At 37.6% G+C, this 18865-nt stretch overlaps 1 protein-coding gene across 1 annotated transcript in view; it reads left to right on the top strand.

Moving 5' to 3' along the window:
- Nucleotides 1-18865, top strand: part of LOC150084626 (UDP-GalNAc:beta-1,3-N-acetylgalactosaminyltransferase 2-like) — a 185834-nt gene that overhangs the window by 23253 nt on the left and 143716 nt on the right. Inside the window, exon 3 of the mRNA XM_090375365.1 lies at nucleotides 6638-6741. Within this exon, the coding sequence (XP_090231491.1) occupies nucleotides 6638-6741 (104 nt within the window). The remainder of the gene's footprint in view (nucleotides 1-6637; nucleotides 6742-18865) is intronic.

The raw sequence follows: 18865 nt of genomic DNA, 5'->3' as shown, positions 1-18865 counted from the left end.
AGTGATTAGTGGATTTGGGAGAATGGTAGAGACAACAGATGAATTTGACACAATGAGGTAGAGAGATTTTAAGCCAGAGAAGCTTGAAAAGAGGAGATTCCAAATTACCAAGTCTCTGACAGGGAATATCGGAATGGACATATGCACAAGTACCACCTTTGAGGCGAAAGGAATCATGCAGCAAATAATTTGGGCATCTCAGATGAGCAGTAGTTGAATCAACCGATAACTGAAATTCTGTCAGAAAAAAGTACATGGGGTTGGTTTGGCAGACTGCAAGTGGAAATGGGCATTGTTGAGATTATAATTGAGACCACGTATTTTGTGAAATGAACTAGGAAGTGTTGTAACATTTGGATGGCATGATTAATTACAAATGTGCTCATGCTTTTTAATTGACAATGACCATCTTAAAATAAAACATAAATAAACTTATTATAACCAGATATTAACTAGTGCATTTAGTTTGTACCACATAAACTTGTATATTTTACAACCAAACCGTTTTTTTTTTCCTAGCAACTTTCAAAAAATACAAATTTTTTTGAAAGTTGCTATGAAAAAATACTGATGTACAGATAAAATATTATCTGTACATCAGTAGTTTTTTATTGCAATTACTGTAAATAATAAGTACTATACAGTAATATATGAATTCTAAACCCCTGCTGAAAAAAAAAATTCGATAATGGGTTTTCTGGTATCTGACATTTCTCTTTGCTAAGGTAGTCTTGGTACTCACCTCAGATAAATGAGTTTCTATTATACTATTTACATATATTTCGAGACTGTTTATAAGCTCCATAATTACATGCTTATGTAGTGCAACATTCTTTAAACAATTAAAAATGAACCATTTTTTGCTCTGTTACAGTTATTTCGCAAGCTCTTACCTTTATTAATTCCAATTACAGTTGTTAACAAAATGAGTTTTTTTTGTTTTTTTTTCATCAAAGATGTGAATACACACATTTCTAATGCAGTTTTGCATGCTAATTTCAAGTATGTTCTTTTTTTGTTTTCCTTTTTTTTTTTTTTTTTTTTTATAGCGTGTGTAGTTTTCTGAATACAACTGCTGAATATATCAGTTCAAGTTAACTACTATGATTTCATTACAAAACACATAAGATTTTATGATTAAAATATAATTACAATTACATTTTTATAAACTTTTATAGTTTAAACTCATTACATTTTATATGCATAGCTCAAATAATACAGTACATGATTGTAAAAAAGATATGTACAATTTTAAAATGTTGTGCAGGTGATTTCCTTTCGTACACTTTGTCTAGAATGTCATGGTACAACATCCAGCAGTAGTCTGCTAATGTTTGTTTGCTCCAGACAATGGTAGCAATTTTCTATTGGCTTAATTAATGTCTTGATGGAATCATTCCCCCTACTTGTCTCTCACCATGCCACAGTTTCAGCAAGGAAGTCTAAATGCCAAAAAGAAATGAAGTTTCAGTGACATTTATTTATATGCAACAAGTAGTTTCTGAACTCCATGTTTATTTTCAGGAGACCTGTGGTTGCCCAAAGAGCTTCCACAAAAAATTTGAAAGCCTGCCATATGTTGAGGAATTTTTCAAAACTTTATCTGCTGAAATTGAGGCCCCACAAAGATTCCTTCTATCACTTTCAAGGCACTGATTGGAAGTTCCTCAAAACTAAGTAATGAAATTTTCTTTCATCTTACCTATTGCTTTTGTAAAACTCTTCATAAGGCCAAGTTTAACGTGGAGAGATGGAAGAAAAACCATCATAGAATCCCCAATATTCCACTAATGGAACACATTGCAAACTACTTTTTCCTGTCACATATATACTTCTTTGAGGCCATTCAGGTCTGATGTGTCCCATAGGCATAGGAAACAACATTTTGTGAATCCTTGCATACCCATTAACATATTAATAACATTGAGGTCATTGCAGATATTCCATTAGTGAGTGTTGTATTGAATTGTTTCAAGTAGTGTCTTCGTGTTATAATATGTCTATTAGATGAACAGAATTTTTTTTTTTTTTTTTTTATCATATGATGTGAGCAATACATGAAGGAACCAGTTTTTTCCTGCTTCCTTCGTGTATCGTGGCCGTGAGATCCAACCAGATAGTGTGGCACCATTGTGATATCCAAGCCCGAGGCGGGATTCAAACCCGTGACCTTTGGGTTGCCAGGCAGGCACTTACCCACCCGGCTAGCCCGGAAGTCATGAACAGAGTGGGCAGTAGGGATGAATAGTTTAAGTTCTTATTATGCAAGAGGAATCTATGAAGAGGTGTCATTCAGATATAATGTGCACATGACAGTTCCCTTAAAAACTCCATTGATGTCAGCAGTAGCAGAGCAGACCATTTACTGTAAAGAATGTCACCAAAACTTGGTTTCTTTTTCAAAAGTGAGACACTTTGACATTCTTCTTAACCATGTTGTTTCTGCTTTAGTCTTAAAGCAAGATGTTCAGCTTTATCTTTGGATAAAGCTGAACATCTTTGGATAGGACTAGATACTAATAAGGTGATCAACTCATCTTGTGTAAACTGCACTGGCTGTGATGTCTCTTTGTCAGATGTGTGCTCGAGATCTGCTGAAGGTATTAAGTCTGTTCCAGTTGCACTGTCATTGCATTCAATTTTGCCTTTTAAAGAATCTAGACCATGTCGTGGAGGAACTGGCATACTGTTATCATGATGGATTGGTCTCATTGCTGAATCCAGGTTTGGATAAATAATCTTGTGCATATTCTTCACTGAGAATCCATTTATAATTGCATTACAAAAATAGCAATCACAATCAAGGTCTTTTGGCTCCCTCCAAATCATAGATTTGGCAAAAGGCATTGGCTTTATTCTTTATTCATGCAATCATGTAATCCATTTGAAGAAGTGGAACAAATAACGCATGGTGCTGATGCCTTATTCTGATCACCCAGAGCAGTGTTTTTCAGCCCATTTTCAGATATGGACCAATCTTATATTTGAAATTAGAAGTTACAGACCACCTTTATATTTGAAATTAGAAGTTACAGACCACCTTTATATTTGAAATTAGAAGCTAAGACTACTTTTATATTTGAAATTAGAAGTTATAGACCACTTTTACATTTGAAATTAGAAACTACTGACCACAAAAAGTATTAAAATATATGTGCAAATATATTAATAATTATTTTTTAAATACAGTGATGTGTACTTGCATTTTACATAGAGTATTATATGCTTTTTTGGTATGGGCATATCTATATTTCCATTGCTGTTAATAGGATGGTTGCTTCCTGCAATAAAGTTTGCTTTACTGTGAAGTTAACATGGACCACAAATAGGCTATTGACCACAGGTTGGCAAACACTGACCTAAAGGACAGCTAAAAAGTAACTGGTAAATTTTATGAATATCCATTTTATTGCATGCCATTGTTATTTAGCATTAGCATTAGTAGAGGCATGTGATGCAAGAAAGCAAGCTTATGCAGCATCAGCCAAAAAAAAAAAAAAACTTCCACTTCACCCCTCCGTTCATTCGAAATACTTGTCCAGCTGAGCCTTAAATTTATTTAAGCTATCAACTTCCACAACAAGGGATGGAAGTCTGTTCCACCAACCAACTACCCGCGGGCTAAAGGCAAATTTCCACACATCTATCCTACATCTGTCTTTCCTCAATTTGAATTTAGGCCCTCTCAGGATTATTCTGAGCAAGAGGAAGAATCCAATCAGCATTGAGCATGCTCAAACCGTTCAAGGCTTTATACACCTATCAGATCACCTTGCCGGTGTCTAGTCTCCAGACACTGTAATTTGAAAAACTTAAGCTTTTCTTCGTAAGAGCAACCTTTTGTTCCATTCACTAATCTTGTTGCCCTTCTCTACTCGTTCCAGCAGCTCTACATCCTTCTTGAAATGAGGCCTCCAGACCTGTATACAGTACTCAAGGGTGGCCTGACCATTACCTTATACAAGGGAATAATCACCTCCTTATCCCTGCTAGAAACATTCCTGTATATCGTTGACAAGACACCATGAGCTACTCTTGCAGCCCGTCTGCACTGCTCAGAGAACTTCATATATGCCTGCACAATTACCACCAGGTCCTTTTCATTCTCTACTACTGTCAGTGTAGACCACAGAGTTGATACATTGCTCTGGGGTTACTGTTTCCCATATGTAGTACTTTACATTTGTCAATGTTAAACTTCATTTGCCACCTCTCAACCCATCTGCTCAACCTTTCCAAATCCTCTTGCAGCAGCATAGCGTCAGTAGTGTCCTTAACAACTTTGCCAACCTTTGTATTGTCTGCAAACTTGGACATTAAGCTTGATATACCATCATCAATATCATTTATAAATACAAAAAACAGTAATGGACTCAACTAATAACATTAGTCCTGAGGGACTCCACTAATAACATTAGTCCAAGATGAGCAGTGTCCATTGATTACCACTCTCTGTCTTCTCCCCCGCAACCATCCCTTTATCCATAGCAGCAATTTGTCTCCAATGCCACACTGCTCCAATTTGTGCAGCAGTTTTCCATGTGCAACAGTATCAAAAGCCTTTCTAAGATCCAAATATAATATCAAAGTTATTCCCTACATCCAGTTCTTTAGTGACTGCATCATAGTATCCAGTCAAATTGGTCAGGCAAGACTTTCCCTTAACAAAACCACGCTGTGTCCGAGCTATAACTGAAGTCCTTGTCTAGATGATCCTGCAGTGCTTCTTTAACCAGTACCTCCATTAATTTTTCTGGAACAGAAGTTAAACTCACAAGTCTATAATTACTTGTGTCAGTCTTTGATCCTCCTTTGTGAATTGGTGTCACATTTGCACATCTCCAGTCTATGGTTACCTCCCCTGAGTCCAAAGAAGCTCTCATAATTATGGCTAAGGGTTTGCTTAGTTCCTTTGCTGCTTCCTTTAATATAACTGGATAGATCCCATCCACCCCAGGTGCCTTTTTTATGTTTATCCTCAACAATTTCTCCTCCACTTTCCTCTCAGTTATTACAAAATCATCTAGCTCAGTGCCAGAATTTACTTCACCTCTGGCATTCCCCTTCCTGAATAACTCCTCTTGTGTGAATGTAGATGCAAAATACTCGTTCGTTTAGTTGGTTAGCCACCTGAGCAGGATCCTCAACTGTTGAACCATCAATATCCAGTGGACCAATCTGATTCATCCCTTTCCTTCTAGAGTTTACATAGGTAAAGAACTCTTTTCTGTTTTTCTTTGCATCTTTTGCCAAGCATTTCTCATAATCTGCCTTTGCCTGCCTAATCTTCTTTGTGACTTGGTTACAGATCAGCTTATATCTATCATAGGCTTCCATGTCACCCATTGATTTATATGTATCCCATGCATTTTTCTTCTCTGCCATGTCTCATTAGTTCATCTGACCTCCATTTAGGCCTAAACCTTGAACAATATTTCTTAGTTGGTATGTAAAGCTTAATAGCTTCAAAGATAAGTTCTTTGAATGCTTCCCATTTTGAATTTGCTGTTGGCGTCATCAGTTGGTCCCACTGTATAGAATTTAAATACTGTCTCAGACCACCGTAGTCGCCTTTACGAAAGCAAAAACCCTTCCCTTTACTCCTGATGGTAGTTACCTCTGAGTAAATTCCACTTCAGCACACTGTGATTACTGCCACATAGTGGTTCCTTTATCTGCAGATTTTTAATGCATGAAGAATCACTACTGATAATCAGATCAAGAGTATTACTTCCTCTAGTTGCCTCCTGAACATGCTGATGTAGAAAACAATCATCCAATAAATCCACAAAAGCCTTGCTAGTGTGTGAGTGACCAACCCACAAATTTAAGTCAATATCTGGGAAATTAAAATCCCCCATTATAAGACTCTCTGATTTACTGGCCCAAATTTAATTAGGAAAGAGCTATAGGCACAGCAGAATTTGTTGGGGTGACACTTTCGAGCATGATGATGTATTTCATTAATTTACTGGACCTTAATTGAAACAATTTATAATAAAGAAATTTAAATTATGAAGTGAGGATATAGTTAATTCAAACAATTACATAAATATGAATGTATAAACAGAAATAATAAATAAATAATAATTATATTCATGTAGGTTGGCTGAATTGGCATGCGAGCAGTATAATCAGTCTCACTGTATTCACCTATTCATCCTCATCACAAAAACTTGGCATGCTAGAGGAAAACCAAAAAAACAGATTTGGAATCGGCATCCAAGGATCTGTCTAATTTAATTACTTTTCATTTTTTAAAATAAAAAATTCCTGAGAAATAGCACCCTGTATAAATTAAGGAATAAATTTATAACTCAGAAAAATTTGAATTATGATCAAGCCAAGTGGTCAAGCTCAAGAATATAGAAGTTCGTGAACTTTGACTGTGGTTCAAGTTTGCATGACTACTAAATATGGTGATTTCTTTAATTCTTCTGTTCTCTCTATTTTGTGAGCTCATTTGACCTTATGTGGTCATCCCGGAGAATAAACAATTATTTTTTTATATATCATCATCATCATCAATAACATTTCTGTTTGAATATTAATGAAATTTTGTAATATTTATATCTGTTTTATGATAGAAAAAATGTTTCCCAAGATTAAAGTATATTATACTAATTTTTTGCAATAGCTACAGAATCAAGATGGTATGTTTCCAGCAAAGTTGTTTCAGAAGAACACCATCCATGTTCTCCATTTTTATGGTCTACTGTGTATCAAGGCTTCAGTTTTAAAGTACGATAAACTGCATTTCCGTTTTCTCTTTATCAAGTGAATAAAGGCACTAAAAATATTTAGATAATTATAGTAAACTAGCTTTAAGTGACTAATATACTAATACTTAAAATATCAGAAGGATATTTGCATTATTTTTTGTTTTTGCCTATACAGGGAAAAAGTATTTTAGCCTTCTGTTAATATGTTAATAGAATTAATAAATAACAAAAGAGTATTAAGAAGTGGTATGATATTTTAACTCAGGTTAATTCAATGCAGTGATCACAAAAGTGTTATTTCAAAAAGAGCAACATGTACTGTTAACATACAATAATGAAAAGAATATATTGCTTTATTAATGTTGAATTTAATAAATCTCTTTTTTCCCCCTTTCTGTGTGGGGGAGATCTTCTGTATTAAGAAATGGGATGAGTATAAGTAGTTCAGAGATTTTCCATTTCGTGCAATAAGTAACTGCAACTTACATCAATATCTTTGTAGATTATACAGGGTGTCTCAAAAATTGGTACAAACGTTTAGGGGAGGTAGGTAATCTAAAGGAATGTGAATCGCATAGGAACCTATAACCGGAAACATGACTGTAAGTCAGTACACGGCGCTGTTCATCAGTTTGCGAGAGGGAAAATTTCTGGTTTACTCATTCAAGCAGTAGTTGCTGCACGAAGAGCATGTATCGATATACAAACTGTGAGCTGGCAGACATGCACCTAGTGTATGGATTAGCAGAGGGCAATGGATGAGCCGCTCATCGAATTTATGGAGAAAGCATCCCAGACAGACACGTACCGGACCACCGTTTGCGTGTCCCAGAATATTTTAATTTTTTTTTGTGCATCAAAATTTGTGCAATTATGGATCATTTAGAGGTAACAGAAGTAGTGCAGGCAGACTACGTTCGACGCGAACTCCCGCCATGGAAGAAAGTGTGTTGAATGCCGTCCAGAATAATCCTACTACCAGCACACGTGCCATTGCCTCTACCTTAGGAGTGTCTCGTTGCAGTATACAACGTGCCTGGCACGATGATTCCTTACACCCCTTTCATCTCCAAAGGGTTCGGTTACTGCTCCCCCAAGATCATCCTGCATGTGTGGCTTTTGCACAGTGGTTTCTCCAAGAAAGTGTTCAAGAATTGAATTTTCCAGCCTATGTTTTGTTCACGGATGAGACTTATTTCACTCCGGAAGGCTTATTCAATCATCATAATGCTCATGTGTGGGCTCACGACAATCCACCACCTTGGTGTCATCAGAAGATAGGTCAATGAGATGTGTTGGAGCATTTAAAGGACAAGAACAGTCTTGAGTGGTAATTTCAAATGTGCCTTAACTTTTAGAATGAATTCAGTTGAAGACCATTCTTCAAATAGAAAAGAATCCATTCAAGCTGACCTTTGGCTTTGTGGTAAACTGGCAGAACATTGAAATTTACATTTTTAAATGCTCTTGGTTTGGCTGACTTTTCTGCAACGAAAAGGGGCAGTTTGTGACTCTCAGCAGCATTTGTACAAAGGGCCACAATGATTCTCTGTTTATTCATTTAAAACCAATAGCAGCAGTTTGCATTTTCGTCAGAAAAAGCTTAAAATTTATGCCTGTTTTATCCAAATTGTAGACTTGTTCAGGAGTAAGATTTTCCTTCTGTATAAATTCTAAAAAAATTTGAGAAAATTCACTTGCAGCATTTTGATCTGCTGACAATTTCCTGCTTCAAACACCTAGATAACGAATTCCGTGGCGCTGTTTCCATCATGAAGGCCATCCCTTGCTGGTTAAGAATTATTCTCTGCTGTTGACTTTCTTGTCCAATTGTACTGCCATTTCCTTCAAAACCGGCCCGCTAAGAATGACGAAGAGTTTCCTCTTTATCATTCTTGCATGAATCATATCCATAATGCGTCGTCAACTACTTCATTTTTTGGCTTATTCATAGTGCACCTGTCTGAGAGCACTTTTTTCTGATTCCGTTTGTGTACTGAAGTCTTGAAGGGATTTCCTGTTTCTCCACCAGTCATTCACCGTACTTGATCCAACACCAGTTTGTTACATATCCATTTTACAGGTTTTTCATTATCAATACATTCCAACGATTTTAGTTTTGTTTCAATAGTTAACACATTCCGTTTTACACTTGTTCGAGCCTATCATTTCAAGTTAATGTAATTTAAAAAACAAAAATTAACGATGAAAATATGTACACATGGAGTTGACTGCAATCCAAACGTCACAGATAGCAAAGACTAACTGAAGTGAAAAAAGTTATAGGATCGTTACAGTGCACTGTACTCGTTCCCAGAATATTTTAATTTTGTTTTCCTGCTGTGCCCACGACACTGGAAATCTGATTTACAGAAAAATCTCGATGAAAATATGGCCGGTTAAAATGGAGGCTGGTTAAAGCAAGACCGGATAAGAGGGAATCTACTGTATTTTATTTTTTAATTAATGAGTTAATAATTAACTCGTAACAAGATAATTAGTTATTTAATTTTCTTCTATTTAATTTAGGTATAACATCTTTTCTTTTTCTGTGATTAATAGAATAGGCTAACTATTAATCACAGAAAAAGAAAAGATTCAATTAATTTAAGAAATAAAAAATCTGATGCACCTGAAATGTAATGCACTGCATATGTTAACTAACTTGTATTCACTCTTTTCATACTCTTCCTTCCACCAATTTCCCCCTTATCTTCGAGTGGGCACACTTTTTAACCCTTATAGGTGAAATAGTATTACATAAAGTGCTACATTAAATAACTTTGATATTAGGCAAGAAATAGGTTCAAGTTTTTCACTTTATAATTCAATCCTGCTCTAGCACTATAATGCATAATACTATGAATAATGTATTTTTATATTATATGTTATTTTTAAATATGTTTTTAAACTAAATAAAGAGCTTTTATTTTTTTTAAATAAAAAATAATTCTGTGCTGTTGAACTTGTGGAAAAAATCTAGATTTCAAAGTTTTATTACTATTGGATAACGTGCCAGGCCATCAGAAAGATTTAAGTTATCTAAACATTGAAGTAATGTTCCTACCACCTAGTACAACTTCTTTAATTAGCTCAATGTATTATATCTACTTTTGAAACTTATTACATCAGAAAATCGTTACAATGGATTTTGGAAAAAATTGATTCCGAATTGAAATGATTATAGAAAATTGAAGTGATGGAGGCATGGAATCATTTTTCAGTTGTGGAGTGTATCAGAATCATAGCTTTATCACTCAAAGAAGTAAAACTGTCAGCATTAAATGCGTGTTGAAAAAATGTATGGCCAGAGTCAGTTGATTCACGAAATATGGTCGAACCGACAAAAAATGGAATCCGTGCGATAGTAGAACTTGCTAAATCGGTAGGACAGAAAGGTTTTGATGATATGACTAATGAAGCCCCTGTGGGTAGCATAGTTGGTAGAATCGCTGCCATCCCCACAACGGGTGGAAACAACCTAAGTTCGAATCCTATTGATGATGGGAGGAATTTTTATGGGTCTTTTTCACAACATGGCTGAGTTAGTTGGTCTCAGGCGAGGGTAGCATGTTTTTTTTCTCCTGGAAACACAAGTTTTCGTCCAGAACAATAGAAAATCAACCTCAGAATACACAGAACAACATAGCCTTAGTTGCCAATGTTCCTAAAAAAAGAAAGATTATGATTACTGAAGTTCAAGAATTACTGGTAGAAAAAGAGGCTGGCAAAGCAAATTTGCTGGAAATGGCATTGGAGGCAAATCAAATTAATTCAGAGGATTATAGTGCAGATGAATTCTGAACTTCCAAATTTTACACTAAAAAAGTATACGGAAAGGGATAAAGTTAGCCAAGCAATTAGAATATTGCTTTTTGCATGCAGTTTCTTCAACTGAAAGGAGTCCGAAGTTCCAAAGCGAGCTTCGAAAATGCTTAGTTCCATACAATGAAATTAAATTACTAAGCTCTATCAAGCAAAAGTAAACAAACCCAGATTAATGATTTTTTAAAGAGAGCAGAAGATACACGAAATCTACAGTGGTGGATAAAAAGCTGCATCACCTTAAAAAAAGCAACATTTGTAGTAAAAAATATAAGATATTGTTTTATTACAGTCATTTTTGTTTCTTGCAAAGCAAAGGTATTGCATCAGATGGTAATTGCAAGGTATTGCATCAGGTAACGTTTATATATATATATATATATTTTTTATGTAAACCCTAAACACGAGAGGTATTAGAACCTATAGTACTTAGTACCGTACTTGGGTTGGAGGTTGAGAAGATGAAAGAAGATATTTGTTGACATTGGACTTGAACTTCTGCAGACTGTAATTTTCAGGAAATACGTATGAAAGAAGGTTGTTCCAGAAAACGGCAGTTGAATGAATAAACGAGGAAGATGAAAAGTTGGTTCTGTGAGTTTGAAGTTGGACAGTATATGGATGTTGGCTGGTGGCGGCACGTGTTCGGACTGTTTTGAAAGAGAGAGAGCGGGAATTACAGAAGCCAATTCAGAAGAACAGTGCCCATGGAAGTATCTGTAGAAGAGGCATGCAGCAGAAACAGTACGTCTATGAGACAGCGAGTGGAGAGACTCTGTTAGAGATGAATCATTAATTAACCTAACTGCCCTCTTCTGAATGGAATCAAGAAGCCTGAGAGAGCTTTTGGGGGGCATCACCCCAGATGTGAGAACAATATTCCATGGCAGGGCAGATTTGTGATTTATACAGAGTGAGCAGTTGTTTGGAAGAAAAGTAATGCCGAGAGCGAAAGAGTAAACCAAGTTTTTTAGATGCAGAAGGAGCAATATTTGTAATGTGCTTGTGCCAAGAGAAATTAAAGTCATGGTAATCCCAAAAGAGATATATCATTTTGCCTAGAAATCGGAGTGTCACTAAAGGTAAGCATAGGAGCAGAAGAATCCTTTTTGCGAGATATAAGACAAGACTGAGTTTTAGAAGGGTTGAAATCAACTAAATTGTCTTTGCCCCACTGAAGAATTACCTGAAGATCGGCATTTAAGGAATTGGTAGCAGATTTTCGAGAAGTTGAAGATGATTGAGCAGGACAAGGTTTCTCAAAATGGAAAGTTGAATGCAATGTGCTATCATCAGCAAAACTATGGATAGGATTTCCAGTAAATGGAAGAAGGTCATTAATATACAAGCGGAAAAGAGTGGGGGTAAGAACTGAACCTTGGGGGACACCGGCATTAGTGGAGAAGTTAGAAGACAGAGAGCCATCTACCATCACCCTCAGTGAGCGATCAGAGAGTTGTTGTTATTTGGTTTTTAGGAGCATTAGCAACTAAGGCCATATTGCTCTGGGATATGCGGTGGTCATTCCCTGACCTTTCCGCATCCTCCATATTTGGTGGTGACGGGCTCAAACCCCTGTCTTATCAAGAAGCGTGTGCTATGCACTGCTGCTCCTTCCCACCTGGCTACGGAGGCGCCTCTACGCGATCAGAGAGAAAACTGGATAACCATTACTAAAAACAGTTGGCAAACCATAAGATGGAACCGTGTTTAGAAGACATTTATGCCAAACATGATCGAAAGCCTTTGAGATGTCAAGAGCAATTACTTGTGTTTCTCCGAACCTTTCCATTGAATTAGTCCATAATTGGGTAACATAAGCCAGAATATCACCAGTGGATTGACACTGACGGAATCCATACTGGCAATCGTTGATCAGACGGAAGGTTTCTAGGTAGTTGGCGGTTAATTGATTTCTCCATTACTTTAAGAAAGAATAGAAGTAATTGCAATGGGACGATAACTGGATGGGAGAGATTTGTCACCTTTTTTAGGAACTGGCTGGATATGAGCAAATTTCCAAGCAGAAAGAAAAACACCTTTGGAATAAGAAAGTGAAAAAAGGTGGCAAAGAATAGGAGTAAGTTCAGGAGCACAGGTTTTGAGAACAAGTGGAGAAATACCATCGGGACCTGGAGCTTTCTTAGTATCAAGATTCGTCAAAATCCTTCTGACATCCTTTTGATGGAAGACCACGGGAGGCATTGAATGGTGCATGTTGAGAATGGTGGTAGGTGTTTTACCAAGATCATTAATACATGAGCTGGAAGAAAAATGGGATGCTAGCAGGTCAGCTTTCTCCTTGGCTGAAGTGACAACAGAACCATCTGGTTTGGACAGAGGTGGGAGCGGAGTTCGGCAAAAGTTGCGGCCAATAGCTTTGGCAAGAGAACAGAATGCTCAGCTACCGTTAGGGTAAGAAGCAAGTTTTCTACTCTTAGCCTGTTCAAACTCTAGTTTGGACTGATTAATAACTGCTTTACAATTGTTGCGAGCTTTGGTATAGGCAGAAAATGAAACTGAAGAATTAGAAACAAGCCAATTATGATATGCAACATTCTTCTCTTGAACTGAACAGCCTTAGCGCATTTATTGGAAAACCAAGGTTTCGATAAAGGACGAGATTTTAAAGTGGAATGTGGGATAAAGGTTTCCATTCCTGCAAGAATAATTTCACTGACATGATCTGAGCAAACGTTGACATTAGAAGTTTTGAAACAGTAAACTGACCAAGGAAAAGAAGAAAAGAAGTCTCGCAGGTCATCCCATTTTGCATTCTGGTAATGCCAAACAACACGAGGTTGGTAATAGCCATGAGATAACGGTTTCATTGGAGAAGAGACAATCACCAAGTTGTGATCTGAAGTGCCTAAAGGATCTCTCACTTCGACCGTTTACTTAGAAGGGTTGTTTGTGAGAAAAAGATCAAGCGTATTGGCTGTATGATTAGGATTGTCCTGTATTCTTGTAGGTAAATGAACAATCTGTGCAAGGTCATTAGTAATTGCAAAAGCCTCAGAATCTTGACCAGCTGGGTTGGTGTGACTAGAAAATGGAAGCCAGCTGGAGTTATGAACATTAAAATCACCAAGGAAAATTACCTCACTGTTAGGAAAGTTGGACTGGAGAAAGTCAAGTTGCAAAGAGAGGAAGTCAAAGAGCTCCAAGTGATTAGTGGAGTTGGAAGAATGGTGGAGACAACAGATGAATTTGACAGAATGAGGTAGAGAGATTTTAAGCCAGAGAAGATCAAAGAGAGGAGATTCCAAATTGCCAAGTCTTTGACAGGGAATGTCAGAACGGAGATATGCACAAGTACCACCTTTGAGGCGAAAGGAATCATACAGCGAATAATTTGGGTATCTGAGATGAGCTGTAGTTGAATCAACCGATAATTGAGATTCTGTCAGAAAAAGTACATGGGGTTTGGCAGACTGCAAGTGGAAATGGTCATCGTTGAGATTAGAATTGAGACCACGTATATTTGTGAAATTAATTAGGAAGTGCTTGGGAGGTTTAGAACTTTTCACAGATAAGCTTGCTCTGTTAGTTTGACAATTCATGGTGTATTCAATAGTAAGAAAAAGTGGGTGGGAAATGCTGTATGAAGTAATGAAATTTTTGGATATGGCGTACATGGTAAGAATGTACCCAGATCCTTGACATAACGTGGCTTCGAAACAATGCTCCGCGCATACACACTACTCGGACTCCCTCAGTCATTATCTGGCAGGGTAGAGGTAGCAAGATTATACACTAGCTGATCCGGAAGCCTCCTAGAGAGTTACCAATAGGTTCGGTCTGGTGTACTAACTAGCGGCCGGTCTGCGAACACCGTTTTAGAGCTGTGCCCTCGAAATGTAAGGAATATTGGATCTCACCACGATGTTCATCATAACCCCAAAAGTCATCAATCATACTGCATGATGGAAGAGATAGCGAAGGGTTGACCGGAACTTAGCTCTAGAGACTAAACATGGGTTATACCACTTCAAGCCTCCAGTAAGCAAAGTGGTGGTATTGCATCAGATGGTAATTGCAAGGTGTTGCATCAGCCGTTTCTATAAATACGGCATTGTAAGGAGGGTATACGTGCTTTTCAGAGGTTTAAGCATGGCTCCATATGTTCAGTTGACACCGAGAAAAAAAAATTGTAGCTGTTCCTCTGTCCCAGGAAGGACTTTCTACCCATGCTTATCGCTGATAAAATAGGGTTCTGCCAGTCAAAGGTATCCCTGGTGCTGAAATTATAGCGTGAAACCGGTGATGTGAAGAGAAGACCTGGTTCAGGCTGTATGAACGTGACTTGGCCTTACCAAGATTGATATTTGAAATGGCTGTGCCTTTGTAATCGCCATGCTAGTACTCCTGATCTGAAACTGGACTTTGGGATGGCCTCTGGTGTTAAAAGAAGTGCACGAACTCTCCAAAGACGCAATGTTATCTGCATGCCTATTGGCCCAAGAAGAAGAAGCCTTTGTTGAACCAAAAAATGAGGAAGAAGCGACTTGCTTGGGCTAAAACGCATGTTTCATGGACAAAAGAGCAATGGGACACTGTCGTCTTTTCTGAAGAATTGAAATTCAACCTGCACGGATGGGAAGCGATATGTCAGAAGACGAAAATCGGTGGCACACCATCCTGACTGCATAACATTGACTGTAAATTCCTGCCGGTCAGATGGTCTGGGGATGCATAACAAGCAAAGGGATGGGGTGAATTAAGTTTATTAACAGAACGGTGAATGCAGAAACCTACACTGCTATCTTGGAGGAGTGCCTGAAACCCGATGTTATTAGGAATCACCACACAGACATCCAAAACTGCATTTTTCAACAGGACTCAGCATATTGCCACACAGCAGAATTGGTAAGTTTGATTTAATGATGAATTTGTTTTCTTGTCTCACAAAGCTTAAAACATACTTACACCAATGTTTTCTACCCTTAAAGTGCAGTCATTCCTCAGAAATTCTGGCAGTATGGTGTTGGACTGGCCAGGCAACAGTCCACATTTGAATCCTATTAAAAATTGCTGATACATAATGTCATCTAAAATTGCTCAGAAGAAGCCAACAAGTAAGTTTCAGCTGCAGGAAAGCATTGCAAGAGTATGATACCATGAAATTGAGCAACAGTATATCCAGAAGTTGATTAACTCTATGCCGGTACCTCCGTAGCCAGGTGGGCAGGAGCAGCAGTGCGTGCACCCGCTTCTTGATTAGACCGGGGTTCGAGCCCATAATCACCAAATACGGAGGATGCGGAAAGGTCAGGGAATGACCACCGCATATCCCCGGAGCAATATGGCCTTAGTTGCTAATGCTCCTAAAAGCCAAATAACAAACAACTCTATGCCAATCTTTGCAAGGCTGTAATTGCAGCTCGAGGAAGAACAACAAAATATTTAAGATTTATTTTGTTGATTTACAGTACATTTACAGTACAGTTTGTACACGTAAATGCAATAAAATGTATGTTTAGTTGTTGTGATTGCCTTTTGCATGATTTCTCATATTTCCATTAATTACTCATTAATTACTCAGAAGATATTTATGGCAATTAGGTATATCAGGTGGAGTCTTTTTGTTGGATTTCATTCACAGAGATATATATCTCATCTAACAAATGCATTTCAAACATTTCTGCTATCCACAATGCAGTACAAAACATATTATTTGCAAAATTCACAAGTGATGCAGTTTTTTGTCCGCCACTGTATAATGGTGTATTTTTGTTAGCTCTTGGAACATAACCCCCCACTTTTTTTACTGGTTCTTACTCCTATAGCACGGTTTCACACTACACGAGATTTTATAGACCCTAACTACCGTGTTATACGAGGATTACCTGTACTTTGATTATCATTCATTATTTTAACAATATAATAAAATCAGTAAATGAATTTAAAAATACATATAATTTCAAATTGAAAACTAAATAATGAATAAAGGAGTTTTCATTGAATTCCTTAGACGGCTAGTGGCAGAGTGAAATATTTATATCTTAAAACATTTATTGTGGAAAGTTTGATTTTCTTTCTGTTTGATGCAGTTCTTTGATCTGTAACATTGAAATATTATGGTTATAATGATAATAGTTTCCCCCTCCCCAACCTAAATGCAGTTGTTCCTGCTAATTTTCACATACCACTTCACAAGTTGGTAATGCTGCTCCACAGTAGTATTTCTGAACAATTTTTTTTTTAAAATTATAGTTAATATTATGACTACTTTAAAAATGACTACTTTTGGTCCTTGATGCTGTCGCAGACATTCTCTCAGATATGCCATGCTGTACTTATTACCCAATAGTCTAAACTGCTGATGGAACTGAAATTCGAGTGACACTCAAGTCAAGTGGACTTAATTTCAGCAAAGTCTGGTCGGTTTGTGACAGCCAAATCCTCTGCCTTCACCTTCACAATGGTGGGAATGTTAGTAACCCTGGATATATTTGCAACCCCCATTTGCAAGTCCTGAAATACAGCACCTAGCACACTGTTGATGATCACCCAGGTGTAAACTAATGTAAGCAGGGGTCAAGGTATGCCTCCCACACCACACGGAGGAATCCACCCCTCTTGTGTTACTAGGTAATACTAGGTAGTAGATGATGCTCATCAACCGGTGCAATTCCACCACTTGGAGGCTTGAAGTGGTAGAACCTATGGTATTCAAGGCTTGAAGTGGTGAAACCCATGTTTAGTTTCCAGAGCAAAGCTCCAGCAAACCCTCTCCCCTCTTTCTTCCATTATGCAGTATGATTGTCGTCTTTTGAAGTTATGATGGCCATCATGGCAAGATCCAATCTTCCTTACATTTCGAGGGCATAGCTTTAAAACTGTGTTTGCAGGCCGGCTGCTAGATAGTCCACTGGACCGAACCTATTGGTCTAGGAGGCTTCCGGACCAGCTAGTGTATAATTTCACTACCTCTGTTCTGCCAGACAGTGACTGTAGGGAGTCTGAGTAGTGTGTATGTGGGTGGGTGGGAGTCATTGTAGAGGCCACGCTATGTCAAGAAGCTGGGTATATTCTTGCTATGTGTACGCCACATCCAAAAATTTAATTTATTCATGCAACATGTCCTCGCCACCTTTTCTTGCTACTGAATACATCGTGAATTGTCAAAACTAATAGAACAAACTTATCTGCAAAAAGATCTAAACCTACAAGACACATCCTCATTGATTTCACACATATATCTGGTTTCAGTTCTAATCTCAATAATGTCCATTTCCATTTACAGTTTGCCAAACTCCATGTACTTTTTAAGTTTGCAGACGATACGAAGGTTGACAGGGTTGTCAAGGACACTACTGACACTATGCTGCTGCAACAGGATGTGGAAAGGTTGAGCAGATGGGCTGAGAGGTGGCAAATGAAGTTTAACATTGACAAATGTAAAGTACTACATATGGGAAGCAGTAATTCCAAAGTATTGTTTCAACTCTGTGGTACCACTCTGACAGTGGTAGAGAATGAAAAGGACCTGGGAGTAATTGTGCAGGCAGATGATATGAAGTTTTCTGAGCGGTGCAGACGGTCTGCAAGAGTAGCTCATGGTGTCTTGTCAATGATATACAGGAATTTTTCTAGCAGGAATAAGGAAGTGATTATCCCTTGTATAAGGCAATGGTCAGACCACACCTTGAGTACTGTATACTGGTCTGGAGGCCTCATTTTAAGAAGGATGTAGAGCTGTTGGAACGAATACAGAGAAGGGCAACAAGGTTCGTGAATGGAACAAAGGGTTGCTCTTATGAAGAAAGGCTTAAGTTTTGCAAATTACAGTGTCTGGAGACTAGGCACCTGCGAGGTGATCTGATTGAGGTGTATAAAGCCTTGAATGGTTTGAGCATGCTCAATGCTGATAGGATTCTTCCTCTTGCTCAGAATAATCACCTGAGAAGGCATAAATTCAAATTGGGGAAAGACGGTTGTAGGATAGATGTGTGGAAGTTTGCTTTTAGCCAGTGGGTGGTTGATTGCTGGAACAAACTTCCATCTGTCTTTGTAGAATTGATAGCTTAAATAGATTCAAGGCAGAACTTGACAAACATTTGGAGTGAGTGGATGGGTGAAATAAGGGTTTTTTTTTTTTTTTTTCTTTGGCTGATGCTATATAAGCTTGCTTTCTTGCATCGTGTGCCTTTGCTAATGCTAAAAAATACACCATTTTTTTGTTTATAACTATCGAAACTTAATTTTTATTAAAAATAGTAATAACTGGACAAACGTCTTACAAACTGTGATACATATATGTCAGATAATGTATGTTCATTTAATTTTCTCCCTCTTCATCGCTGCTAAGACAA

Source organism: Mastigoproctus giganteus, chromosome 6 (genome assembly GCF_048544385.1).
Source record: "Mastigoproctus giganteus isolate SK-2022 chromosome 6, ASM4854438v1, whole genome shotgun sequence".
Taxonomy (NCBI): Eukaryota; Metazoa; Arthropoda; class Arachnida; order Uropygi; family Thelyphonidae; genus Mastigoproctus; species Mastigoproctus giganteus.
This window is presented reverse-complemented; position numbering and strand designations above follow the sequence as displayed.